At 49.6% G+C, this 26,818-nt stretch overlaps 2 protein-coding genes across 3 annotated transcripts in view; both read right to left on the reverse strand.

Annotated features, from left to right (window-relative positions):
* TGFB1I1 (transforming growth factor beta 1 induced transcript 1) overlaps positions 1-10,693 on the reverse strand; it is a gene marked incomplete at its 5' end in the record, with an annotated part of 23,166 nt that extends 12,473 nt beyond the window's left edge. Inside the window, 4 exon segments of the mRNA XM_083707422.1 lie at positions 1,624-1,781; positions 10,305-10,515; positions 10,518-10,552; positions 10,555-10,693. Coding sequence (XP_083563548.1) covers positions 1,624-1,781; positions 10,305-10,515; positions 10,518-10,552; positions 10,555-10,693 — 543 coding nt within the window.
* A 4,595-nt stretch (positions 10,694-15,288) lies between these two features.
* ARMC5 (armadillo repeat containing 5) lies at positions 15,289-25,309 on the reverse strand. 2 transcript variants are annotated; one of them, XM_083710532.1, is made up of 6 exons: positions 24,764-25,309; positions 23,003-23,110; positions 20,893-21,730; positions 18,751-20,027; positions 17,514-17,646; positions 15,289-17,059 (listed from the first exon to the last, which is right to left on the reverse strand). In XM_083710532.1, exons 1-6 carry the CDS (start codon positions 25,101-25,103, stop codon positions 16,267-16,269), a joined length of 3,489 nt encoding a protein of 1,162 aa, XP_083566658.1. In that variant the 5' UTR covers positions 25,104-25,309; the 3' UTR covers positions 15,289-16,266. The 2 variants fall into 2 exon arrangements, with proteins under 2 accessions (XP_083566658.1, XP_083566657.1); XM_083710531.1 differs by lacking the exon at positions 24,764-25,309 and adding an exon at positions 24,084-24,293.
* Positions 25,310-26,818: the final 1,509 nt, after the last annotated feature.

Consider the following 26,818-nt stretch of genomic DNA (forward strand, 5'->3'; position numbering starts at 1 on the left):
TTGCTTTTTTCAACAGATAAGTGCAGGAGCATTGGTAAAACTTGCCTACTGTACACAGGTAAAAATTTGCATTTGTTTCTCTGTCCATTTTTGTCCCTGTCATGCAGCTCCTGGAATGTGACCCAGGAGGAAATGTGGCCCTCAGTCTGAAAAGGGTTCCCCATTCCTGTGGCAAAACCATGTTTGAGTTCGCTCACGTCACAGTAAATAAACCATAGTTCTCATGTCACAGTAAATAAACCATAGTTAATGGTTTACCATGATGGTACACAGAAGAAGCAAACCACGATTCATGGCTTAGCAGTACATCTGAAAGAGATATCGGTAAGCTAAGAATTAAGTGTGACTGGTTTGCTGGGAGAGAAATAAACATTGACCCCTGGTAATGCTAAGCCAGAGATCATGGCTTGTTTCCTCCTAGGAGGAGCCCAGAAGACAAACAGACCAGAAAGGTGTGATCATGGAAAGCCATTAATTATAGTTTACCATGAAGTACAAACAATGATGGAGCTCAGGGGGAGAAAACTGGAGCTGTGTGTTTGAGGCTGTGCACAGTGCTGATTGGCTGGGAATTAACAGCATCACTAACTCAGCTCCTCCCCAAAGAAGCTTTTCAGTAGGGTAGTTGTGACCACTAGGCCACCACCACAGCCAGCAATCAGACACCCCCGCTATCAACATCTCACCCAATCAGCCACTGCGCTCTTGCAGATACCACCTAATCAGGAGTTCAGTTCCTCAGGATGTAAGAATTCAGTAATCCTTTTTGTAGTACCTTTCCTTTAGAATTCCCTCCCCATGAATAACAGACAAGCACAATCTCTGATATCTCTTTGGTGCCTACTGAAGAACTTCCTCTTTCAGCAAAGCCTTTTGAGTTAAGATTTTCCCCAGACTGCACCAGAGTTGTTTTAAGAAACTTTAATTTTTTTATCATTGGTCATTTGCCACCCTGGGCTCATTTAGATAAGATTGATTGATTAATTAATTAATGCTTACTTTTATTGTATATTTCTCAGTGAAATGTTCGCATCAACTTTTTTTTTAGCATTAAAATTTTGTTATATTTTGGAGCTTTAGTGAATCATATCATTTTTCTTTGTGTCATGAGCTGCCTTGAGCAGGATTTACTATGGCAAGGCAGCATTCAAATAAATGATCATTATTTTTATGGACAGATGTTCTGTTCCTTTAAAGAAACAAACAAGAGTGTTTACAGTCATACCTCAGAAGTCTAATGCCCTGCGATCTGAATGTTTTGGCTCCCGAATGCCGCAAACCCAGAAGTGAGTGTTCCAGTTTGCGAACATTCTTTGGAACCCAAACGTCCAACATGGACTCCAATCGGAAGCTGTGCCTTGGTTTCTGAAAGTTTTAGAAGTCAAACGGACTTCCGGAACGGATTCTGTTCAACTTCCGAGGTACAAATGTATTCCCAAAGCAGCAGCTACATACATAACTCAATGGCAATGCCAGTCAGTTTGTTTTCTTTCCTCCCATAATACCTTTTGCCTCCCTTCAAACAAGTTATGGTTAAGCACTGATGCTAATGAGAGGGAGCCACTCCCTGGGCTAAGGTCTATTGCCCCACAGAGCTCCTCCTTAACCTCCCCAAATGCTTACCTGCTGCTGAGGGTTGTTGTACGGTGGAGGAGTTGGCTTGGGGTCTGGGGTCCCGTCTTGGCTCAGCCCGTTGGGGTGGGCTCCTCCGGAGTCGGTAAGCAGGACGGGGCGTTTGGATATATGGGAGGTTGTCGTCTCCAGATCAGCCAGGAGAGCATCTAGTACGGAAAGAGATGAAGCAGGTTGAGAATGGGGGGAATAGCGGGAAAGGGCAGGCAGGAAGTCAGGAAGGGGGCATTCTAGGAATATGGGGAGACCTGGGGAGGCTTTGATGTAAACATGAGGGACAGAGTAGGGGAGAGGAAGAGGCAGAGGGGGGAGGATCACTACCAATTCCAGCTCTCTAAGCAGAAAAGGCAAGAATCCTCATTCTGAGCAATGCCACTGCCGCCCCCGCCCCCAATATAAGGACTTTAAGGGAGCCCTGCTAGATCTGTCCAAAGGCTCATTTAGTAGGAAGGAGCAAACATAACAGTTATAGTTTCAGTTACAGATAGGTAGCCGTGTTGGTCTGCCATAGTCAAAACAAAAAAATTCCTTCCAGTAGCACCTTAAAGACCAACTAAGTTAGTTCTTGGTATGAGCTTTCGTGTGCATGCCCACATGGTATCTGAAGAAGTGTGCATGCACACGAAAGCTCATACCAAGAACTAACTTAGTTGGTCTTTAAGGTGCTACTGGAAGGAATTTTTTTGTTTTAGTTATAGTTTCTTTCAGTTTCTCAGTTTTCCATTCTTAAGTTTAGTTCCGCACATTTCTTTATCCGTTTGCGGGGTGGGGGGGTGTTTTTAATCCTCACAAAACTTCACCAGCATTTAGTGCAATTTTCTCCTAATTTTCGAATGCAATTTTGCCCCAAAAGACACATTTTTGGCAGGCCAATTCCCCCCCCCCCCATATATTGTACATGATTTTCACTCATATATTCACCTCCTAAATATATGGAGTTTTGCACCCATGACTTGGCTGGAGAGCTCCATTGCAAAATTTGGAGCAGTGCAAATTTCAAAGAATGGCTGTGTTTTGATTCGTATACAGTTTTGGGAAGTGTGAATTAGGTAGGTTCACTGCAAACTGAATTGAATTCCTCCCTTGTCCATACTATTTATCCAACCATCTTGTTCTCACAGTGGCCAGCCAGATGTCAATGGGAAGTTTGCAAGCAAGGCCTGATAGCAACTCCCCCCAGTTGTGATTCCGCACAATGGGTGCTCAGAGGCCTCGGTAGCCACAGGTGTCTTTTGGAATGGTAATAATGCCGAGCACTTCAACCAGTCCTTTCGACGCAATCTGAACCTTCCCTCCACACAAACACACCAAGGAAAGTTCCCCCTAGAATGACCCTCTTTTAGTAAAATCTGGGGAGAGACAGAAGTCTCTGATTTTCTCCTCTTCCAGTATCCAGCAGCTAAATGTGCAGGGAGAATGCTAAAGTTAGCCTTCAAGACCCCAAAATAAGCTGCAAGGCCACCCCCCAGCCAGGCCTGCTGTCTCAGAAACACAAGCAAGCAAGCCAGCAGCTGGCTTTTCCTTGTGTTTAATACTGAAAAGGAAGCATAGCCTGAATTTACATTATTTAAGCAACCGTCCATTGCGTCCTTTTTATATATTGGCCCTGATTGGGCCTAAGGGACATGATCCCCTTATAATCCCATCCTGACTGGTTCTATACTTGCCACAGTCCAATGCCCTTTCTGCATATATTGATGGGGAAGGATAGTCTTACAGCAAGAGGATAGACTTGACACTGTTTGCCCTGGTTTTTTCCCCCCTTTTAATCTAGATATCGAGGTGCACTCCTGCACAAGAGAGGAGGCATGCGCAGCTCCTAAAGCATTTTATTAAAAGAGAATGGCAACCAACCAACAGCAGATCAATAGGATCCAGCCTAGGCTATGCCCACAACAGGAAGCTTACGCAGAGTTAGGCCATTGGTCCATCTACCTCAATACTATTGACACCTACTGAAAGCAGCTCTCCAGGGTTTTAAGAAGGAGTCCTAACTAGAGTCCTGTTGAGGATCAAACCACCCAAAGCATGTGCTCTGAACTTTGTCCCTTTCCCTCTTGCAATCGCATTCCTCACCGGAAGGGATACTGTGCTTTCTCAGGAAATTTAGCATTCTCCCTGGTACAAATCAGCAGGATTTGCGCACTCAGATAGTGTCACATCCCAGCAAACTTCAGAGAAGATACGAGGAGTGGGCTGGATGACAGATCCGAAAGAAATGCCTGTTTGTTTATGAGTCATTGACTCCACAAAGCTTAGAGTGGCCTATGCAGAACTGCCAGGCAAGCTCCCATATCCAGGCATTGATCAGACCCAGAGCTGCTTTGCTTGAGCAAAGTAGGCACGTCATGCGCCTTCAGAGCCTAGGCGGAATCCAGAGGAAGTCTAACGCCACTTACATTGGAGCAAGCCCCACTGAATCCACGGGGATTTACTTCTGAGTAAACATGGTTAAGATTGCAGCCTAAGTCTCACTAAAATTAGTGGAACTTAATCAAAACCCTTTAATTTCAATGGGATTAAAATGTGGTTGACTTCCCCCAGAACCATCCTATGCTCTGAAATCCAATTATTTATTTTTCTGCTTTTTTGTGTGTGTAATAAAGCACACAGAGAGGCCTTCTCATGAAGCAACACAAAGCAGATTGGTCATTTTCTTTTCTCCAGCCCTCTAGTTCTGATTGACATAAAGAAAAGGAACCCAGCTAAGGTTCTGAAATAGCCAGTGCCTATAAGGCTAAAGTCGCTAGTCCTCATTCATCCGAAAGAACTCAAAGCAACCTGGTTCAAACCGTTCCCCCTGACAACAACCACTAAAGAACCCAGGGATTATACCAGGCATAGGCAAACTCGGCCCTCCAGATCTTTTGGGACTACAACTCCCATCATCCCTGACCACTGGTCCTGCTAGCTAGGGATGATGGGAGTTGTAGTCCCAAAACATCTGGAGGCCGAGTTTGCCTATGCCTGGATTATACTGTATTTATTATTATTAATCTGCAGGGAGAGAGACTGATGGGCAGTATGAGGGCCCTCACCAAATACAAGAATCACAACAACCTTGTGAGGTAGGCTGAAGTTGATGTATTGTTCAGAGCTAAAGGGATGTAGTTTTCTTCCACATGCTCAGAGCCTTCCTCACAGGGTCAAAGCCTTAGAATTTAAACCACGTTCTTGGGACAAGCCCAGGAAATTTTGACCTCGGCATTGAATTCTCCCTGCATGGGCTTACAAGTTTGTTGCTTTCCATCAAGCCTTCTTGCCCGCAGAGACTTAAACTTTCCGTTTCAACTGCAGGCAAAGTTGCTCGGCCTTCCCGCACAATCACTCTTTTGTACAAAAGACCCCCTCCCTGCAATTTTCCCACCCAGAGTGAGATGTCCACCACAGAGGCCTTTTTGAGTTCCCTAAACCCAACAGACCATCTGCAGCAGATCAGATGTGCATCTGGGACAAGAAGTCTGTTCATCCTCCTGGTCTCAGCCAGCTTGTCCCAAGATGCCAGGAGCCAGCGTCTATATAAACAAGAGGCCGACATGGTTCTGAAGTGCGCCCAACGCCAGTCGGCAGTCCTGGAATAATAAAGATATTGACAAGGTGCCCCTCGCCACCCGCAACCTGATGGCAGTTGTAGTCTGAAGCCTGTGGAGGTCCCCTCCATGAAGTCCCCTCCATCCCATTCGCCCAGTCCATTTGCTTTAATACATTGGCTCTATCTAAGGCAGGGACTGTACCACTCCTGGGTCCAGCCTAGACTCCAGCACACACTCCAGATGCTACAGAATAAATGTTAGCAGCACTTGGGCCGATAACAACAAAGCAGCAAATGTTATTACAAAACCACCAAGTCAGGACAGTCTGTATTATTGCTGGCCAAATCTTCTTTTTTCCTTTTAACATTCCTAATTATTGCAATGTTCCCATTTAATTAAATGCCCCGGTTTCATAATTAAATTCACACGTGCAACCCAAATGTATTCCTGGACACACAACACACACATCTTCCCTCCAGATTCTTTGCTTCAAAGCCCCAAGCAACTGGCTCCCAGGGATCCCCTTCTAATCTGACCCTGTGGATTCCTGATCCCTCCCAGCCGGCATGCTCTTTTGACCACACAGGCTATAACTATAATGGATCCCTTCCAAGCCATGCTCTCCCATTGGAGGGACAGCCAGAATTTCTGGAACAGCCATTCAGAAGTCCTCTTAAAACTCAGGCCTTTGTGGTGTCAAATAAACCTCCATAATAATTGATTCCCCCTCCAGTGGGTCTTTTCCCAGATCTGCGCTGGATCTCCACCTTTCAACATCCTTTTTCTGTATCCCTAACCATCTATTTTTGTGGTTTGATTCCCTCCCTCCCCCCCCCCTCTCTCTCTCTCTCTTTTTTCCCCTTCTTTTCCTTCTCCTCCTGCGATGAGGCTACATTTTAATATTTTAATGTTCCATTATTTTAATTGTTGTGTTTTATTTTTGTTTTTAAGTTTGTAATCATTCATCTTGTTTTTATTATTGCTTGTAAGCCGCTCTGAGCCCGGCCTTGGCTGGGGAGGGCGGGGTATAAATAATAAATTATTATTATTATTATTATTATTATTATTATTATTATTATTATTATTTTAATGCACATTTGGAGCAGAACACACAGATCCTTTTGAGGCCAGAAAATGTCCCAAGAGGGTCCAGCAATTCTGCTATGGATCGTCTAGTCTAGTGGATCTGAGGCTGCAATCAGTTCCTTCCCCATGCAGAGGCAGTCACATCATCGTCATTATTATTATTATTATTATTATTATTATTATTATTATTATTATTACCACCCATCCCCTCCCACCCCTTGCCCCTGACACACAGCCCTCTTGCTCCCTTCACCAAATCTCCAGTAAATTCACCCAGTAAGCTTGCTCAAGCCTAAGTGTGCCTCTTCTTCCAGAGGTCATCTCAGGCCAAAAAGAGGAGGGGGTGTCAGAAGGAGAGGGATTTGGAGAGCATAATTAGAAAGAGTGGATCTTTAACTGTTATTCCAGCTGTTTGCTGGAGTGTGTGAGCATAGAATAAGGGGAAGGGGGGGAATCTCTCTCTCTCTCTCTCTCTCTCTCCCTTCTTTCCTTCCTTCCTTTCTTCCTCTCACTCTCTCAACTTTGCCTCCCGCCCCTCTCTGGCTGATGTCACAGCGCAGAAATGTGTCTAAAGCTTAGAAGCAAACCACAGAGGGAGAGACACAGGAATGTAACATACAAGAGGGGAGGATAAGAGACATGGGGACTGGGAGCAGGGCGGGGAGGAGAGGGGGAAGAGACGACACGCAGCCATAACCTCCCTCGGAGCACTGATGCTTCACCCCGGAGCCAGCAGATGGAATCAAAGAGGAGTGCCACCTCTCAACGCACACTACTGATTAATCCAAAAGAAAGCCGTTTCTGTGCTTGAAGCTGACAAATCTAAACACACACAAACAAGGAGTCTGTCCACTAATGCACACAGCTGATGTTTATTTTGGTTTCTTTGTTCCCTGCATGTTTTAGCCACCCTTCCTCCAAGAAGCTTCAAGCATTTAAATGGCAGGACAATCCTGCGAGGTAGACCAGGCCTCAAAGACTATCATAAGCCCAAGGCCGCCTGGAGAGCTTCCAGGGCTGCCTTAGGAGAACTTCCTGGTGGGCTATTTCCCACCTGAATCAGATCTGCCTCTGCAACAGGAAACCGGCACCCAAAACCGCACAAGACCTCCTTGAAATGGGAGGTATAGAGATTAGGAAATAACTCTCCTCACAAGTGCTCCCTGAAAAACACAGGGCTCCATCGCTTCTTTGAGCAGTCTTTGTACAACACCCCCTTGCACATAAGTCCAAAGTCAACAGTTTAAGTGTGGCCAATCCGTGTTATATGATCTTCTTTAGCCCACACAAGAGAGCGAAACTGCCCTGGGATGAGCTCTCTCACCCTGGCTTTCCTATCAGTTGGCAGCTGAGCGGCAATTGGAGGATGAATTGCTCCACAAATTTGCCCCTTGAAAATAAACCAACCGGGAGAGGGGTTATAAAAGAAGATGGTGGCTTGGTGGCAGCTAGAGCTCCTGGGTTCCATGAGGTGTGTGTTTTAATGCACTAAGAGGAAGAGGTGTTCCTTTCCCTGTTCACCGCATATCTGTGGGGAGTTTCTGTTCCCAGCATTGTGAGGAAACTGGAGGCAAGAGGGGAACCCACAGCGGGCACTTCTGAGAAGAGCCAGTCCTGCCATTAGGCAGAATGAGGCAGCAACTTCAGGCGGACGTTTCTGGTAAACAGGAAGCAACTGCAAAGTGTTAGGCAGAGGTGTGAGTCTTGCAGGAAGGCCAGCCGACTGCTCCCTATGCTACCCTGCAGGCCTCAGGAAAAGTGGAGGGAGCTTCCCCACATACCAGTGGAAGATTCAGCTACCACTCTGGTCAGCTACTTTATGTGGAAAGCCGTGGGGCAGTGCCAGGGAGCAAAGCATCTTGGGCGGGCCCTGGCTCTTGGGCCCTAGGCCAGAGGTTCCCAAACTGTGGTCCACAGGCCACCAATCATCCATTAACATTGCTCAGATGGTCCACTGCGTGTCTGTCAAGAGCAGCAGGAGCAGCAGCCAGGAGCAGCGGGTGCAGTCCACTGAATATTGATATTGGATTTTAATTTTTCTTATTGCTTCTTTTTATATTGTATGGTACTATTGTATTTGGTATTCTGTGGGGTTGTATTCTGTGGGATTCTGTGGGATTGTATTCTGTGGGATTGTATTCTGTGGGATTAAAGTTGTAGAACAATAAAATACAAAATGGGAAATAAAAGCAATTCAAAATGCAATTAGAAACCATGCAGCAATTAGCACAGCACATTAAAATTGCAGCAACAGACAGAAATATCATTAAGCAGTCTGCCACTATTTTCAAATGGTTGTGGACAGCCTGGAAACCCCTCTCCGATACATCCACACTTGTCTCCACACATTTAAAGCATTATGGTTCCACTTTAAACAGCCATGGCGTTCTCCAGAGTCTCCTGGGAACTGTAGTTTGTTAAGGCTGCAGAGAGTAGCTAGGAGACCCCTCTATTCCCCCCACATTACAATTCCCAGAGTTCCCTGGGGGGAAAGGATTGATTGCTGCACCCCTCTGACAGTTGCCACTCTGTGCAGGGAATAGGGGCTCTCCTAACAACCTCCAGCACCCTAAACAAACTATACTCTCCAGGATTCCTCATGGGAGGGAACAACGACTGTTTTAAGTGTCAAAATCCTGCTTTAAATACCCTAAACAAACTATACTCTCCAGGATTCCTCATGGGAGGGAACAACGACTGTTTTAAGTGTCAAAATCCTGCTTTAAATGTGTGGTGCAGATGTGGCCTTAGTCTAGTTTGAAGTAAAGTGAGTGGATGAGGACCTCAGATTTCTGGGTTCTCTGCTGCAACTCTTTTCTCCCAGGAATGCTGGGGTGCAGAGGAGCCCCCCCCCCATTTTCCTGCCTAGCTGAGGCAGCTGCAGGCAATGTCAGCGGGGTGCTGGAGAAGTTAAGAGAGGACTGCAAAGCACCCTTGTTCTCCCCTGGCGTCGAGCCGCTGTTCAGCTATTCCGCAAAGCCACAGGAATACGCTGAGAAATACATTCCTTCTCCGGATGGGAAGGGCTGAGGAAACGCAGCCTCTTCCCCCACCCCACCCTCGACACCCGCCCTGCCAGCTACAAGGATATGGGGAGAGAGACAGGGAGGGGCATTCAGGGAAAAGAGGGAGATAATAGGAGTGGCAAGGGATGAAAGGAGCCAGGGAGGAGGAAGACAAGGAGGTGTCAGAGAAAGAAATGGGGGGGGGGGTGTGAAAGCAGGCACAAGGAATAAAGTGCCAGTTCACACATTACTTTTGCACACTTGAAAATGTTAAATGAAGGCCACAGGCGTCAGGCGGCAATAGGAATTTGTGTGCTTGCAGACACGTGTATCAGACACAAGTACACACACTCTTCCATCAGGAGAGCCCAGAATGGGCAATCCGTCATTTCAGAGGTTAAACCAGGGTTTGTTCTCACGTAATGTGTGAAAGGGCCCGCAGAATGCGAGGAACAGCCAACGGGGGATTTCATTTCTTTCTTTTTGTAAAGAGTGAAAGAAAGTTATTGCAAAAACAGCACAAAGACTGTACAAGAATCCATTGCCGGGGGGTGGGGTGGGGGGGTGTACAGCATCTGGCAGAAAGGGTGTTTCCCACAGTAGCAGGAGCCTTAAAAGAAGTGACGGGAGGAGGGAGAGTTGGACAAAAGGGGACAGCAAAAAAGTCAGACAGAAGGAGCGCCGAAAGGAAATATGGCAAGATGAATGAAGGAGGGGATCGCGCGCACAAAAACCACCCAAACCCTCAACGAGAGTAGTAAGTGAAAAGAAGAAAGGAAGGAAAAAAAATAGAAGGGGGGCAATTCGACAGGCAGACAGGCAGACAACATGGGAAGCAAGGAGATCGGTTTGGGTCAAGAACTGCTGCCAGACTGCATGCAAGAAGGAAAAACTGTCACAGAGAAAGACAAGAGGGAGCGCGGAAGAAAAGGAGAAAGAAAGAAGGAGGAAAGAAAAGGAATGCGCGAAAGAGCGCGAGGAGGGAGGAGGGAGATGGGGTAGTCGCGGGGGGGGGGCGCGGACGGAGCTCCCTCTCGGCTCTCCTTACCCAGATCGTCCATCCCGGGCGGGCGCGGGCTGCGTCCCGGACTCCGGGGCCGGTGGCTGGCTGCTGGGCGGCCCCCGCCCCAGTGACGCGCCTTCCCGGAGCGCAGCCCCGCTCGACTGCCGCGCCGCCGCTGCTGCCGCCGCTGCCGCTGCGGTGACCATTTATGGCAAAGGGGATCCGAGGCTCGGGCAGGAAGGATGGAGACGCCCCCCCCCTCGCCCCATAGCGCATCGCGCGGCAGGGGGGGCACCGCGCTGGAACTTGCCCCCCAAACACTCGATCCCCCATCCCACCCTATAGGGCGCGGGGGGGGGCGTTACAGGGTAATAAAGCAAGCAGCCCGTAGAAATCGCCTCCTGATCTCCCCAGCTAGGACGCCTGGGTTCCATTTCTGAGGGGTCTTGTCTTTTGAGCAGGGGGGTGGGGGGCTGGACTCTCTGGCAGAAAAGTTAATAGCGGGCTAGAACCGCAGGGTGGGAGCCTGGGGGTGGAAGAAAAGAGAATATAGGCACCTTCTGGGAAAGGGAAGTAAGGCCTAGTGAGAGGAGGCAGTTGCTGAAGGCTCCTGGCACCGGTGTGGAGCATGAGACAGCAAGGCCGCCAATTTTGGACGTGGTAAAGAAGAGGCAGTAACTTTTTAAGCTACTTGATTTTATATTTTTACCTGAGCTCCTGTGGTTTTCAGCCTCAGGGGCTATAATGACTTAACTGGCCTGGGGATACTTTGCTTTACCCCCTTGGCTTTTGAGGGGAGCTTTTGCCGCTGTGCCTCAGGCGGCAGAACATCTTGGACCAGCTCGGCTAATGTGTTTGGGGCAAAGTTGTGGGGTGGCAGCTGCTCAAAGCTAGGAGAGCTGCTTGGCCATTTAGGAGACTCCTTCTGAAGAGGTCCAGCCCATTGCTCCTGTCGGCTGGCTTCTTTTAGGGAGCAGAAAGAGATGAGGCTTATGCAGAACCTTGCATGGCATGGATAAAGGTAAAGGGACCCCTGACCATTAGGCCGACTCTAGGGTTGCAGCGCTCATCTTGCTCTATTGGCTGAGGGAGCCGGCGTACAGCTTCTGGGTCATGTGGCCAGCATGACTAAGTTGTTTCTGGCGAACCAGAGCAGCACACGGAAACGCTGTTTACCTCCCCGCCGGAGCGGTACCTATTTATCTACTTGCACTTTGATGTGCTTTTGAACTGCTAGGTTGGCAGAAGCTGAGACAGAGCAGTGGGAGCTCACCCCATCACGGGGATTCGAACCACCAACCTTCTGATCGGCAAGCCCTAGGCTCTGTGGTTTAACCCACAGCGCCACCCGCGTCCCACGGGTCCCACAGCACACGGCATGGATATTATGGAGTAAAACAGTAAGAAGAGGAAAAGGTGTGAACTTTGGATTAAAAGTTATCACTTGGATTTTGAACACTGGGAGGAAAGCCTGGCAGCTAAGCATGTATAACATCCGTATTCTCTCTTTCTCTCTCAACACACAGTCTGCACTGTACATTTATAACAGTATCGTATCACTTTAAAATAGTCATGTCTTCCCCCAAAGAATCATGGGAAGTGTAGTCAGGGGCATACCTAAGGTTCGCTAGGTTGCTCCATAGCTGTCAACCTTCCCCGTTTTTGTGTGGGAAATTCCCTTATTTCGGCGCCATTTCCCGCTGCTATCCCGGATTGTTAGATATCCCGTAGACTGTCCCTGGGACAGGTGAGGCGGCTGATCCCTTATTTTCAAATCCGAAAGTTGACAGCTATGGGTTGCTCCCCACCAAGGGTTTAGGCCAGGCTTCCTCAACCTCAGCCCTCCAGATGTTTTGAGACGACAATTCCCATCCTCCCTGACCACTGGTCCTGCTAGCTAGGGATCATGGGAGTTGTAGGCCAAAAACATCTGGAGGGCCAAGTTTGAGGAAGCCTGGTTTAGGCCCAGGGGGAGCAAAAATCACACCTCTCTGGCTCCGAGTGACTAGGAGCCCACCCACCCATTTGCTCACTTCTCCTGGGCTGCTCCTCCACCACTCTGGGCCACTGGGCACATGTCCTTGCCAAGGGCACAAGGGATGGGGGGCACTGCCAATACAGCTCCTTGCCAAGGGCACAAGGGAGCCTAGGTATGACTCTAAGCATCGTTTGTTAAGGGTGCAGAGATTTTTTTTAGAGACCCCACTTCTTCCTAGAGAGCTACAATTCTCTGTTTTCTGGGAAGAGGGATTGGCTGTTAAACCACCCTGAGAGTTGTAGAGGGGAACAGGGTCTCACAACTCTGAGCAACCTTAACAAACTAGTTCCCAGGTGGAAACTGTGATGGTTTAAAGTGGTACGATCTTGCTTTAAATGTATAGTGCGGATGAGGCCATAGATGCGTGCATAGGAGCCAACTCCTAAGGGCCATGGGGGCTTCGGCCCCTACAATAAAATATTTGAGGGGGCTGGGCCCCCTCAAAGTTGATGGGCACTCCCACTCAGCTGGTGTGTGCCCAATGTGTCATGTGATCGATTATGTGGGGCGGGGCTTCCCTGGTCCCCCACAATATTTTATTCAAGTTGGCACTCCACCTACACATGCACACAGGGTGGTCTACTAACCTTCCAGTATCATTTCAAGTTCTGATGAGGCCCAGGAATTCACAAGATTCCAGGTGCCAGAACGGGGGAAGAGATGTACAACGTCCAAGTCCAGCTGAGGTCATGAGGTCTTTGGACAGAAATGGGTTTTGGCTACGCTGCAGCTGTTATTCATGATGGCGGGAGGACGGAATCTAATACCTTGTGCCAAATGAGATTATTTAATTCAGAGGATGTTTATAGAACTGAGGAAACACGGGGTGTAAATGGTGCAAGCCAAAAAAAAAGTTGCTGAGAACGAGAGAACTCCGATATGTAATAAACGTACCTGAATGTTAAATCAGGGCTGGATTGTTAAAAGCTTTGGTGGACGTGGGCTTTTGACCATAACAATTTTGGGGTACCAATAAGGTTTGATGGCTTAAGGACTGGGGGAGGGGGACATTAGGAGCAGTCTGTAAGAAGAGGGCAGAGAAAAAAAGCAAGTTTGCAGCATATGCAAATGAGAGCGAGAGTTGTGATTAGGTATGGGAGCTCAGAGCCCAGAAGTCCCTGGTTCATATCACCTCGGTTTTGTTCCCTGATAGGTAAATGGTTAGGATGGAGGGTTACCCACAGTCCATGACTCAGTAGCAGAACACATGCTTTTCTTCTGCCTCCAAGGTCAGAGGCAGCAGGCCTGTGGATACGAACTGCTGGAAACAGCAGGAAGAGCAGTGCTCTCGCATTCAGATTCTGCTTGTGGGCTTCTCACGGGCATCCTGTTGACCACTGGGCAAGATGGGATATTGGCCTGATCCCGCCAAGCTGTTCCTGGTTCTCAGATTATTCATTAGACAAGACCTGGTACAGACAAGCTTCCTAGGTAGTTACGAGTGAATTTGTCAGGCCAAAAAGGCTATTGATTTTTATCTGCCTGTTGACAGACCTTCTACATCACATCTAGTTGCAGCCCTAGGCAAGCCACTTGAGACTGAGCCCTGCCCCCAATTGAATAGGATTTTTAAAATCCTAATCTACAAGCATATTGATGTACTTTGAAAGCACCCTAAAGAGTTGTAAGTATGTGTGTGCTAAAATGGGCTGTCACAATCCTGCATGATTTTGCCTTGCAATGGTTTGTTTTTTTTAACTGCAGACCGTGTAGTATTTTGGGGATCGGGCTGTACTTACAAGGTTTAGGACTTGCTGAATTTTCTAGGGTAGAGGGAACATTTTTGAAGTGAACACTTTGTAAGAGACTTTTTCGCAAGGTATGGTCTCAGCCGTCCTGAAAGTGGCCTGCTCACAGTGCGGGCTTTTTCAGCACCATAATAAAAACTCTCCACCCAGGCTGAAACACTCACGAGCGTAACGGGCTTGTGCCAAGAGAAGAGCCAGGCACAGGAGGAATTTGGGAAGGAAAACAAGCCCTGGAACACTCAGCCTGGTTTGCTTCTGCACCGGATATGTTGAGACTGTGTGATGGCTGCGTGATGAACAAGGGCTGCCACCGTTAGTTTTACGCCCAGCTCCCCTGCCTTCTACAGCAACCAATCATGCAGAAATTAAGCAGGTGACTGTTTTCTTGGCATAGAGATAAAATTATAGGAAATGCTTCTCACATGCTGAGGAACTGGAGCATGACCAGAAAATAACATTTTAAAAATGAAGTCCTTACAAAACCTCAAATCATCCACACAGTATCCCAAGAGGGAAGCAGCAGCGTCCCTCTGCTGCATCTCCTAGCTGTGATTTTACACCATAACCTCAGCGGCAGGGTTATGTATGCTAGCGGTCAGCTTCCAGCACCCAATAAACGCCATGGAAAAAACAGATGACAGCCAACCCCTCAAAAACAACAATGATACGGGACAGAAAATGGGACCCAGAAAGAACCCATTGGGGAAGGCGCTCCCTCCCACCCCATCCTAGACGAACAGGCTCTATAGTAATCAGGCTCTCAGGAAGTGGTTTCTCCCTCCCCTTTGCCAGTTCTCCAGACCATCTGGATGCAGTTAGAAGCAGGCGTTTCCTGTCCTTGGCGTGGAAAGGAGGTGGGGAGGGGAGGAACGGGGGCTCAGAGGCCTCACAATTCAATTCAAAAATGAGGCTTGATTGGCATCACAGGGCATGCAAGTGTAAATCCAAAATCCCACCCCTCAAGAGCTTGCTCAATGGCCAGAGAACTCTATTGTGCAGACCAGACACATTTTATCCCTTGTGCCAAGAATCCCCCATTGGATGACACTGAAAAATCCCTCTCACCCATTAAGAGTGAGCGGGGTTAATGGTGAGAGACTTCTTAAGGGGGTCTGGAACAACTGGTTCATTTACAGAAGGCTGGCTCAAAAATGGATCAAAGCCAATTTTGCAGCAACAAGGGTTGGTCACTTCCCATTTGTTCACTCACAGAAATAAGCTGAGGCCAGGTAGACGCTCCGAGTACCTCTTTGATGTCTGTATTTCTCTATGTACAATAGCTTATATGCAATATAGTTCCATCTTTACAAATGGGCCACATGTCCTTGAGAGAAGCACCTTGATATCCTGCAAATTACTTCCACTACTTGGTGGCGTCAATTCTTTTGCTGCCCCCCCCCCATCTCTGTGAGATGGCTCACCTTTCTTCAGTTATACCTTCATGCCCTTTTAACACCTCCTCCCAAGACTAGGATCAATTCCAGGAGCAGCTGCCATCAGAACGGCACTCTCAGAAATGTTGTATTTTTCAATCTGGGGTCCCTTCCTGATACGCTATCAGAAAGGGATCCTGCCCACTTTGAACGTACTGCCATGCCCAAGATCACATTGAGGCTGGCCGTTCTTTGTTTTTTAAGTGCTCTTGACAGAAACCCTCCTCAAAGGGGACTATTGTTGCGTCCAAGCGGAATCTGACACCTGGTTCCTCCACCTTTCATCTTAATCAGGTGTGGAGAACCTCTGGCACTCCTGTCACTAAACTACAATGCCCACCATCCCTCAGCAAGTGGTCAGCGGCCAAGGATGATGGGAGTTGTAGTTCAGCAACATCTGGAGGGCCAAAAGTTCCCCACATTTGATTTAAAACCTCCCCCATGCCTTTTGGGTGGCAGCGTTCCCCTGGCCCTCTTCCTCCCTCCCTCCATTCTTTTCCACCCTCATGCAGTCACCTCCACCAACCTTACGCACACAACCGCTCTATCATGTGGGGTGCTCACTGCCACATCACTGCCCCACACGCTTCCCCACTCCAGAAGTTGACCCTTTGACCGCTGTGAGGCCATTCTTTTGAGTCTCACCCTATTTATTCTCCTAGCACTCCTTCTGTCATCATACTTGGGTTTCCACTATAAAGCCAATATTTCGATTATGTGTGTGCATGTGTGCGTGAGAGAGAGAAGGGGGGTGGAACAGGGCAGGAGGAGACAGAGCTGTAAATTCTTCAGCCCAGCTGGACCTCAGCACCAGAGCCCCACGGGGACTCCATCACCACCCTGAGCAGCTCCTCAGCCAACCTGCTGGGATTCCCAACGGATTGGAGAAGCTTGGCCAACACCGCGGCTTGGCGGGTGGGCCTTGCCACGTCCTGAAGAGCGTAAGCAGCACATTTCCGAAGCAAGCGGGGCCGGTTCTGCCGTTCAGCCAAGCAATACACCTGGCCTAGAGTCTCGGGGCGCAAGAAGTCCCGGCACACGGCGTCATCAACCAGGGACTGGAGCTCGGGGAGGAGATACTGCTCGGCAACCGTGAGGATTTCTTCGGCTAAAGCGAAGGGGACCGAAACCCCCAACACCGAGCAGGGTTTGCCGCGGCAGCCATGGAGGAAGTGCGCGAGAGCCAGGAAGGGCTCGGGAGACACACCGCCCAGCCTCACGGTGGTGTGGCACGACTCTGCAAACCCTGTGCTCAGCATGGCACAGAAGACCTCGGAGGCTTCGCTGATGACCTGGCGCACGGCGGGCACCCGAGTGCCAGAGTCCAGCTGGAAATACAAGTCGGCCTTGCCTTCGTCCATGAAGCGGCAATAAGAGCAAGGGGGCGGAGAGTCCAGGCGCGGCCTCTTGGAGGCAGGAGGGGACGGCGAGGGAAGGCTTGTGGCTTGGGAGCCCAGGAGGAGGGAGAGGGAATCCAAGGCGTAGAAAACAAGGCAGGGATCGGGGTCCCGCACCAGGGCACCTAATAGGAGACGCAGGCCAGAGTGGTCCAGCAGAAGTTTCCGGCAAAGGGAATCCTTCCTATGGAAGAAAAAGAGAAAACCGCTTTATATCCTCAGTACCTTTCGTTAGATCCCATCTTCGTTAGATCCCTTCTATCAGCTGAAAAATGAGAATTGTAAAATATCAGACCCCCAACATTAACACACACTTTCCTCTTTCCTCAGTCTCCACACTTTTCGCTTCTTTCAAAAATAAATCTCTCATATACTCTTTTGAGTGCCTTGTGGTTCATGTGGTGAGGAGTAATATACTTCCCTTCCCCCATAGTTTCACTGTCCACACCCCCAAATCTCTGAATCTGGGGCTAAATAAAACCCTGAGGCCACTCCGTCCCAGCCTGGTGGCTGCTCTTCATTCAAGATGGCCGCCACCATTTTGGTAGCCACATGAGGAAACTGCAACCACGTGAGGAAGTAAATCCTTTTTATCCCCTTCTCTTCATACCAGTTTGACAGAGCAATGTCAGACTTACCTGCAGATAAGCGGAAGGGCGAGTGCACAGGCCACCTGATCAGATTCGGAGCCTGATAGCAGCATGTGGGTGAGAACACCCACCCCATAAGGGGACTCCGCTTGCACACAAAGGTTCATCAGCAGCGTCTCTCCTGGTGGGAAGGGGAAGAATGGGTCAGAAATGCGTTCAACACACAGCGCCTCTGTTTGATGCGGCATCTGCATCAACTCTGAAGGGAGCCAGCCCACTTTTTGGCATCTGCCCTGCCCCCAACTGCCCAGTCAGCCTTTTCTGTATCGCAAGAGCTGCGGTCCCCCCACAATTTATTTCATGCTCCATTTTATGTCTGCAAAACATGTGGGAAGCAAAAAGGCTCTCTCTGATCTGAAGCCTCAACCCCAGCCTACGTCAGCTGGGGTGAGGTGGAGGGGACTTCAATTACTCAGCGGTGAGGGGAAAAGTGGTTTCATACACTACCATAAGGACTCGCTTTAAGGTCGCTTTACACGTTCCAACACTGAAAACCACTTCAGAGGCAAAGGCCTGCTGAGCATCAGCTAATAGCATGGCCTGTGGCAAAGAGAGACTAGGAACCACAGTATCCCAACAAACCAACTGGCTTTCCAATGAGCCAAAGACCCACTAAAGTGAGACACCACAGTATCTTCAACATGAGAATACCTGGTTCAGAAGCCCTCTTTAATATGAGGAAACACTCAAAAAATAACAACTATGCAGGCTTGAATTCCAATATCCTAGAACAGAGGTTCTCAAATCATCCTCAGTAGATCACCTTTTTGGTGGTTTCCTTTTGGGTGCTCCACAGAAAGGTTGTGGAATATCAATACTTTGCCCTCAACTCCCAATCCCTGAGGTAGCTCAGTTGGGAGACTCTCAGGGTTATGGGTTTGAGCTCCATGTTGAGCAAAAAGATCTTTGCATTGCAGGGGGTTGGACTAAAAGACCCTTGTGATCCCTTTAAACTCTACAATTATATGGTTTATTTTTCTGATGAGCCAAGCTAGACTTCCCTGAACTCTGTTCAAAAGCTCCCAACACATCCATTGCATTAGAAAGGCATTATCAAATGCCAACTGTAATGAGAGTTGTGCATGTGGTTTGATGTACAGAACCAAAAAAAAAAAGGAGTTATTAAGTGGCCTTTTGAGATCTCCAGAAATTTTTTATTTACTAGTGGGGGGAAAGTTTAGGAACCGCTACACTGGAATGCAGAGATAACAGAAAATCCACACACCAAGTTCCTTGAACCTCCTGGCGCCATGCTCCCCAGCATCCAGGCTTCTTGGCTCCACCTCTTCCCCCTCTTCCTCGGCAGTAACAGCCGCCGCCACCTGCTCGGGCGACACACCAAGGATCAGCCAGGCATGGATGAGCGAAGCGCCGTAGGAACGCACAAAGGCCTCCAGGCAAGTGGGGTTGCAGGTGAGGCGATGCAGCAGCCGGAGGCAGCGAGAGGAGGGGACGGGGCTTCTCGTGACGTAGCGCAGCAGCCCTTGCAAGGTGGCCGGTGTCACCAAGCTGCGGCTGGGATCCTCAGCCTGGGAAAAGCGGGAAAGGAGCAGCAGGACGGGGGCCTCGGGGGCATGGAGCTCTCTGTCGCCCCCGTGTGGAGAGAGGGAGAGCGGCAGGGCTAGGGAGAGCAGAGGAGTCTCGCCAGCAGGACGTGATGCTTGAGGAGGTGGCGCCTGCTCAGACGTTGACCGGAACTTGGCACGGCGTTTCCAGCAGGACGTAGGTGTCCTGTGCTCATCGGGAGAACTTGAGAGGCTCTGAATGCTCAGATTTGGGGTGACCAGACAGGCCTCCTCGCTGGCTGGCGATTTGGCAATGGGCCTGGGGGACAGTTGGCTTTGGTCACTCTTGCTCGGAATCAACGCCATGGCAGCCAAGTGCGAGTTACTGGTCCCAGGCTCATTTTGGTCCGTTGTCAAAGCAGCCCAGGTCGACTGTTCCATATCTTCACCTGGTTTTGATGGATTCGTCGGCACTGAATCTGGGGCTGTCCCTGAAGACAATGAACAGGGCAGCTTCAACACGTCCTGTCCAGGGAGTCCTTTCTTTGGACTGGCTAGATCTTCCTCTTCTGATTTCATCAGCAGCCCCTTCTGCTGCTTACTCGTCTCAACCATTTCCAGCTCCTTGATCTCCTCTGACTCTGGCACCTCCAAACAGAGACTTCCAGGTTTGCCGAACACAGGCGATTCCACCGGGCACGGGCTCTGCTGTGGATATGCTCCATCTCCCTCCGCTGGGTTTAAGGTCTCGGTAGAACTTGGCTGACATGCAAGGGGCAAATCCAGTAATGGAGAGTTTAAGAAATCAGGGGATTCGGCCCAGGACTGGGTTTTTACTCCAGATACGGCATGGCAGGGCCCATGGGGTTCATCTTGCAGCTCTTGGTTGGGGCTGGCACATCCTTGGACATCCAGTTCAGAAAGGGTGGTGTCGGGGGACCACTGTGGAGAAAGGTCCCCTGGGCTGGCAATGTAGCCTTCAGAAAGAAGCCAGGATCTGCAGAGTGGATAGAAGGAAATGCACAGATATAAGTACAAAGGAGATTGTAGAATTTGGGGTGGGCAGTGGGGAGGGACTCACATGACCATGTGGCATGTGGTTGGTAGCCATTAGCGGGTGCAAAGTGTTGGAGAAGAGTGCATGTATCAGCTTCTAGCCCACAGCAAATGGACTACAGGCATCTGTTGTTGTGTGCATGACTCCGCTTTTGGCAGCCAGCTGCAAAATACTGCAAGCATCTGCATATACAGCTGTGCAGTGGCACATGCTTGCCAGAGCCTTGAATTGAACACTGCAGGCTCCCGCTACTGCTACCACACGGCCAAATGATGGCATCAATAGGACATGGAAGCAAAATACAAATAACATCTGGTGGCAGCAACCACAGCCACCCTCAGTAGCACAACAACCCCGGGGAACAAAGCAAGCACAGGACACAGAACCCTAAGAAACTCTAGCCCTGTTTAAAAGCAAAACTATTGTTTAGTTTTCCAACCTGCGTTTCCAGCGAAGAAAAGTTTGAAAACAAGCTAAAAGTGATTCCGCAGAGCTGGAAATGGTTGGAGTAGGGCAACATCCCTGTCCAGCTCCTTTGACCCCTAACAGTCCACTAGCCCCCAATCTTGACACCTTTGCTTCTTTCCATTTTCCACGGCCTGGGTAAAAATTTAGAAAAAGCTACACATTTAGATGTGACTAATTTGCACAAGACATTCCAAATTGGGTTTGTTTTGCTTTGCTGGTACAGAACTGGCATGTTCTGGGTATATACTTCGCTCACCATAAAAAGCCCTTTTTTGAAAGGACATCACCTCTTTCAGCCCTTGCATAAAACAACCCCCTAGCTCAAGACATTATTTACCTGAGGCTCTGAAAGCTGGAAGACTCTGCTCCAGGCGTGGCCTGCTCCCCACGACGCCCCTCTGCAGGTAGGTCAAAAGAAGCTGCATCCCTCTCATCTACCAGGTCGTCCTCCTCCTCTTCCTCTTCCTCCTTCCGGCTTCTCCATTGGCCCAGCGCTGCCAGCCTCCCAACCAGCAAAGGCACAAGCCCTCCAGCCTGCAGCACCTCCAGGGCCTCCTCATCATAGAAAAAGGCCACAAAGGCCACCACCACGCGATCGTGGGAGGAGCTGTGACCCTGGTCCCGCAGCAGGGACAGCAGCAGCTCAAGCCCCCCGGCTTCTCGGACCCGGCTTCTATTGATTGCCTCTCGGCACAGCAGGCACAAAGCTTTCACCAGAGGATGGAGGGCCATGCCAGGTGCCCCGGCCCTCTGCCGTTGCCGGATCTCCCCCACTAGCACCTCCACTCCGCCAGCGTTGCCCACAGCTGGCCTCAGCATGCCCTGCAGACAGAGGTTGGACAGGGCCACGAGAGCAGTCTCCCGCACCGCCCGCTTCTCGTGGCTAGTCAAGGCTACGAGGGTTGCCACGCCGCCCGCCAAGCTGAGCTGCTGAGCGCAGTCGCGGCTGCAACCCTTTGTCAGCTCCAGGAGGGCGCGCACGGCAGCTGCAACAAGGGCGGCGTCATCCAAGGAGGAAGCCAAGCGCTCGGCAATGGAGCGCACCACCCCCTGCTGGACCAGCACAAGGCGATGCGCAGGCGTGTCAGCCAGGTAGCGCACTGCCCTGATCACACTCTGCAAGCACTCTCTGTCCTGGGAGGTGGTGAGGACCTGCACCAGCGGGGGCACTGCTCCTGTAATGGGATATTTTTTTGGGTGGCGGGGTGGGGGAGAGAATAAAAGAAAAAGAAAGCCAAGTTATAGAGTCTCATATATTACAATTTCTCTACAGTTTGCCAGCAAACATCCAAGCCTTTCCAACTGGCCTGCCAAGCCTCAGCACCATCTCTCTCCACAACTACCACCATCTTTTTCTGCTACTCTCAGCAGCTGCTGCAATGAAGGTGCTTTGAGCAGCAGATGCAGAGGACCTTAAAGGGCAGTCGTCACTGCCCAGGCAATTTTATCAAGGTAATATGCCACACCCTTCCAGGCTACTAGAAAAACATGTGGGTAATTTTTTAGCAGAGATGGGTATCCACCTTACCCCCAGCTCCGCAGAAGGGAGCAAGAAGAAAAGGATTCTGTGGCCACATCCCTTTCTTTTGAGAGGGCTGCCACAGATTCCAAAGCAACTCCTCCATTTGCATCTAAGTTTTAGAAGTTTATATGGACATCTGCACTTGAATCCAAACACAAAGTTATGCGGAAATTTCACCCAAATCACGGCAAAATTGCCACCCCTCCTCTGTTCTCTGTCCCAGATAAATGAGGGTGGGGAGAGAGATACACAGAGAGAAGTAAAACAAGTCTCCAACACGAAATACGTTCCCCCACCAACTTTACCTAGGCTAAAAAAGAAAACTGCTAGCATGTTACCTAATTTAACACACAACCTGTTTGTAGTTTATCCATAAGTGACCAAATGTTCCACACAGATCCCCTATTCATTCTGGAATCCCAGTGCATTCTATCTGAGAATTTTGTAATACATGAAGACTAAATATTTTCAATAATGAGAACAAAGCTTCATGTTTATATAGTGCATTTCAAGCGCTCAGAGTACTTCACAGACATTATTGCTGTAATCTTTACAACAGCTCAGTAAGGTAGGCCAGCATGATCCTGGTATTGCAGAGCGGGTGCCAAGAGTGAGAGTGCAGAAGTTTGCCTGGGGTCACCAAGTGAGGCTATAACTGGGATAAAACTGGGCAATTCCAGCTCAGATTCTTAGCACTCCCCTCCACTATGCTAGTTTTCACCAGGAAGCTTCTGGTTATTAAGATATGGAGGCAATGAGTAATATATAAACTCATGTCAGTCTAACATGTGGAAATGAGGAGCACCTCATTATGGAGGTGTTGCAAAGGGGCAGGAAGTCATAACATATGGACTGGACCCCCACCCAGCCCCTCATGAACAAACCTACCCTCCATCCCTACCCAGTACACCATCCCACTTCCAACCTGCTTCGTGAATGGCCTGGCAGTTTTCTGTGTCTACAGCCAAGTTGCCGAGGGCTCGTGCCGTCCGATTCTGGATGCTTTCTGCAGCAAGCGATCTCAGGATAGTAACTATAAACCCACAGATTGTGGTGGGGGGGAGCAGGAAGGAAGAGAGATGGAGAATAATGTAGCTGTAAAACCACAAACAACTTTCAGGGGAATAGCTGTGGTAGTCTGTTCCAGTGAAAAGCAACGAATCTTGCGGCACTTTAAAGGCCAGCAGATTTAGCTCTCTTTGTTTTTTCGTTTTTTCGTTTTTAAAAGTTGGGTAAGAACAGCTGTTTAAAGAGGGTAGCATTTTCTGCCTGATTCTACCCCCTCCTTCCATGTAATACAGGCCTTAAGCCCTCAACCAGGAATTATCACATTTCTACACTCTATATACTGCAGTGCTTACTCTACTCTACAGTGTATAGTGCTAAAGATTTATGAAAAGGTGTGGTCTCTCTTGACAACAGTGTAAACACTGCTTTCCAAATGCACAAACGCACGAGGTTTTGCGACTGCTAGGGGGAACCTCAATATAATCCCAAATCCCCAAGATTGTTGCTGGCTTCTCCTAGAGGGAAAAAGCCAACCAAACAGGGTAGAAGCTCAAAAGGAAAACACTGGACTTAATTTGCATTGGTTTAAGACAGCGGTTTTGCACCGTCCTCCATCGATGGAAAGACGGAGGCTTTGGCATTTACATGTTTAACGGCCAGGTGGCGCTGCCAGCTGAAAAGCAAATTACAAGTCCCTGCGCATCCTCAAACAACTTCCCTTAAAGGCTTAGGCATCTCCTCCCACCACAGCATTCAAAGGGTCACAAGTCCAACTTGAGTAGCTCAGGATGCCAAGACGTGTGCGCATGTTCCAGGCCAATGCCCTTTATTCTTATTACATTTATATCCCACCTTTCTTCCAAGGAGCTGAAGATGGCATGCATGGCTGTCCCCCCGCCCCATTTTATCCTCACAACAAGCCTGTGAGGCAGAGAGTGATAGGCCCAAGTTATTTTTTTTATTTATGTATGTATTCAGTTTGTATACCCTTCACCCACAGATCTCAGGGCGGTTCATCCAATGAGATTCGTGGCTGAGCAGGGATCTGAACCCTGGCATCCCAGGTCCTATTCTGACACCCAACATCAGTCGGGCGTAGAGGTTAACCAAGGGCGACAGCTCATCACGCTTAGAACTGCACGTATGGCTTCAACCCTCCCTAGCCCCACAGGGTAAAGCCTAACATTAGCTGTGACTCCTGTGTTGCAGGGGCTTGAACTGGCTGGCCCTTCCAACAGTTCTGCGACTCTGTGATTTCCACTTGCCAACACTTAACGCCCTTTAAGCACGAGATTTAAAAAAAAAAAAAACTTAAGGAAATCCGAGCTACATCATCTTATTTAACGAGATGGGTATCACACATGACAGCCCAAAGTAAAGGTATTGGAGAAGGCAGAAAGGCCCAGAAAGGGAGCCAAAGCAGCTATTATTCCACGCGAGGATCCAATAATCCTTACAAACACTGGGGGCGGGACCCCAACTTTTGACAAGTCAAGGGGGCCTTGGCAACACAGGCACCCAGGCAATTGGGAGGGGGCTGGAGTGTTGACTTGGGGGTCTTAGGATCCCACCTGGCGCCCACCCAAAGGTTGTGGGGGGACCAAGACCGCCCTGCCGAGCTCCCCCTTACCCCCAGGGGGGTACCTGGTCCTCCCCATAAGTGGGGCCCCCCACTTACCGAGGGGCGGGATCCCGCCCAGCTCGCGCACCTGGGTGCGGCTGGCGCCCTCGGTGCAGCAGTTGCCCAGGATGCTGAGGGCGAGGTCCAGGGTGCGTCGCGGCCGAGGGGCGCCGGCCAGGACCCCCAGGAGAGGCGCCAGGCCCCCTCGGCTCCGGAAGCGGGCGATGCCCCCGGCCTCCTTGATGTGCTGCGTCCTGAGGGCCAGCAGGGCCCGGCCGAGGCCCGGCTCGGCGCCCTTCTGCAGCTGGGCCAAGCAGTAGCCCAGGGAGCCCCCCGGGGAGGTGGCCCCGACCCCGGCGCCCCGGGGAGCAGCAGCAGGAGGAGGGGGAGCCGCCATCTTGGGAGAAGCCCCTGCCAAAGCCGGGCGGGGGAGGGGCGGCGGAGACCTTAGAGCGGCCGGACCCCTCGGCTCTGCGGGAACTGTAGTTCGCTCCCCATGAGGACAAAGGTGCCCGGGGGGGGGTGCGAAGACTATAGGTCCCGAGATATAGTCCGAGTCCCCCTCCCGGGCCAAGGGAGGCGCGTTGCGTGACGGGAGTTGTAGTCCCTTTCCCACCTCCTGGCTATAGACGTTATAGGGAAACGTCGGGAGGAAAGACTACAACTCCCAGAAGGCAACGCACCACGAAATGGTTGACTCGGGGAGAATGGAGCAAGGCACGACGGGAATGTATCCCGGACTGCGCCGCGCGTCGTTTCTGGCGTTCGCAGCCGTCAGTTTTTCCTGTTTTCCTGGGGAGAAATACGCGAAAGTTGTGTTTTGATTGGTCGTTCCGGGCTTCAGATTTAATAAAGTGTTATCTTAAGTGCTTGCATTGGAGCACCGTGGCTTTTGCTCGTTCGATTTGTTTCAAAGTGTGGTGATGAAACATTGCATCAGCTAAGTAGTTAATGGCTTACACACTTAAGACGGAAAGTCAAAGGCGAGGGTTTTTAAAAAAAAAAAAACACCGTCCCGGGAATTGTGTACAGTAGTCTAAATTTAGACAGGGAAAGAGAAGACAACAAAGGGAGAGGAAAGTCGCAGAATAAAGTTTCGCTCTGGTCACGGGGCTTTACTTAATCTGATTGCTTCGATATTTACCAGTATATTCAGGGTTACCCTTTCCAAGGTGACATATTATATATTAAAAGAACAATTACAATCATGTTACAATTTTTTATTTATTAAATTTATATCTATGATCGTGGCAACAAATTAAAATAGCAGCAGAATCAAGCAATGCAGTGACCCCCCAAAAGCAGCAAAAGTGTATATATGAGTGTTGGCATCTGTCTGTCTTGGGAGACAATGGAAGAGTGCACCATCGAGGGTAAAATCAAACCCAAACTGCTGGAGAATTCCAGCACCTGCTCTGGGTGTTGAGACCAAAGGGAGGGAAATGCTTTATTGCAGCTGTGGCAGATGAAGGCATCCAGTATAACTGATGCAGGTGCCCCATGCCATTTCTTCTCTGCTCCTCCGCTGGTCATTTCTCCTCTGGTTACTGATGTGGCTATACAACTTGTCTGTCTCCAGGGATTCCCATACAGTGGGGTTAATGTTGCCAGACTTCATCTCACTCTTGCAGACATCTTTGTAATGCAGAGTTGGTTGGTCAACAGGCCTGGTCTTCCTGACACAACGCATATGGAAGGCACTGAGGCGTCGCTCCTGACCGCTGTAAGTTGCCCACAACCAACTCAAGATGCAAGCTTGGTAGATCTTCATCTTGGTATTGATCATTCTCCCAAACCCTTTGGAGAGGCGAGCCATTGCCATAGCTGCCTTGCCAATTAGCTTGTCCAGCTCAGCATCAATGGAAAGGTTGCTGGTTATGGTGGAGTCCAGGTAGACAAAATTGTCTATCACCTCAAGCATGTGGTCACCACCACTGATGCATGGAGTGCTGGCGACATTCTGAGCCAATACGGTCTGAAAGGCTGATGGTGAGGCCTTTCCCGACAGGGGAAAGTGTCTCTAGTGTCCCAGCTATTGTGTCCTTGAGTCTAATACCTCCTGAGGGTAGATTCACAAGCATGGCCTCAGAGGTCAATATTAACCTTGGATCC

This window comes from Podarcis gaigeae (assembly GCF_964106915.1).
Source record: "Podarcis gaigeae genome assembly, chromosome: 13".
Classification (NCBI taxonomy): domain Eukaryota; kingdom Metazoa; phylum Chordata; class Lepidosauria; order Squamata; family Lacertidae; genus Podarcis; species Podarcis gaigeae.

What these genes read in the sequence shown, in the direction of transcription:
- ARMC5 (XM_083710532.1), bottom strand. Translation starts at nt 25,103, where the DNA reads ATGGCGGCTCCCCCTCCTCCTGCTGCTGCTCCCCGGGGCGCCGGGGTC. An exon ending in TCCAGCTTTCAGAGCCTCAG is followed by an intron (nt 20,028 to 20,892) that starts GTAAATAATGTC and finishes TCCACTCTGCAG; the next exon opens with ATCCTGGCTTCTTTCTGAAG. An exon ending in GCCCTTCCGCTTATCTGCAG is followed by an intron (nt 17,060 to 17,513) that starts GTAAGTCTGACA and finishes TTTCTTCCATAG; the next exon opens with GAAGGATTCCCTTTGCCGGA.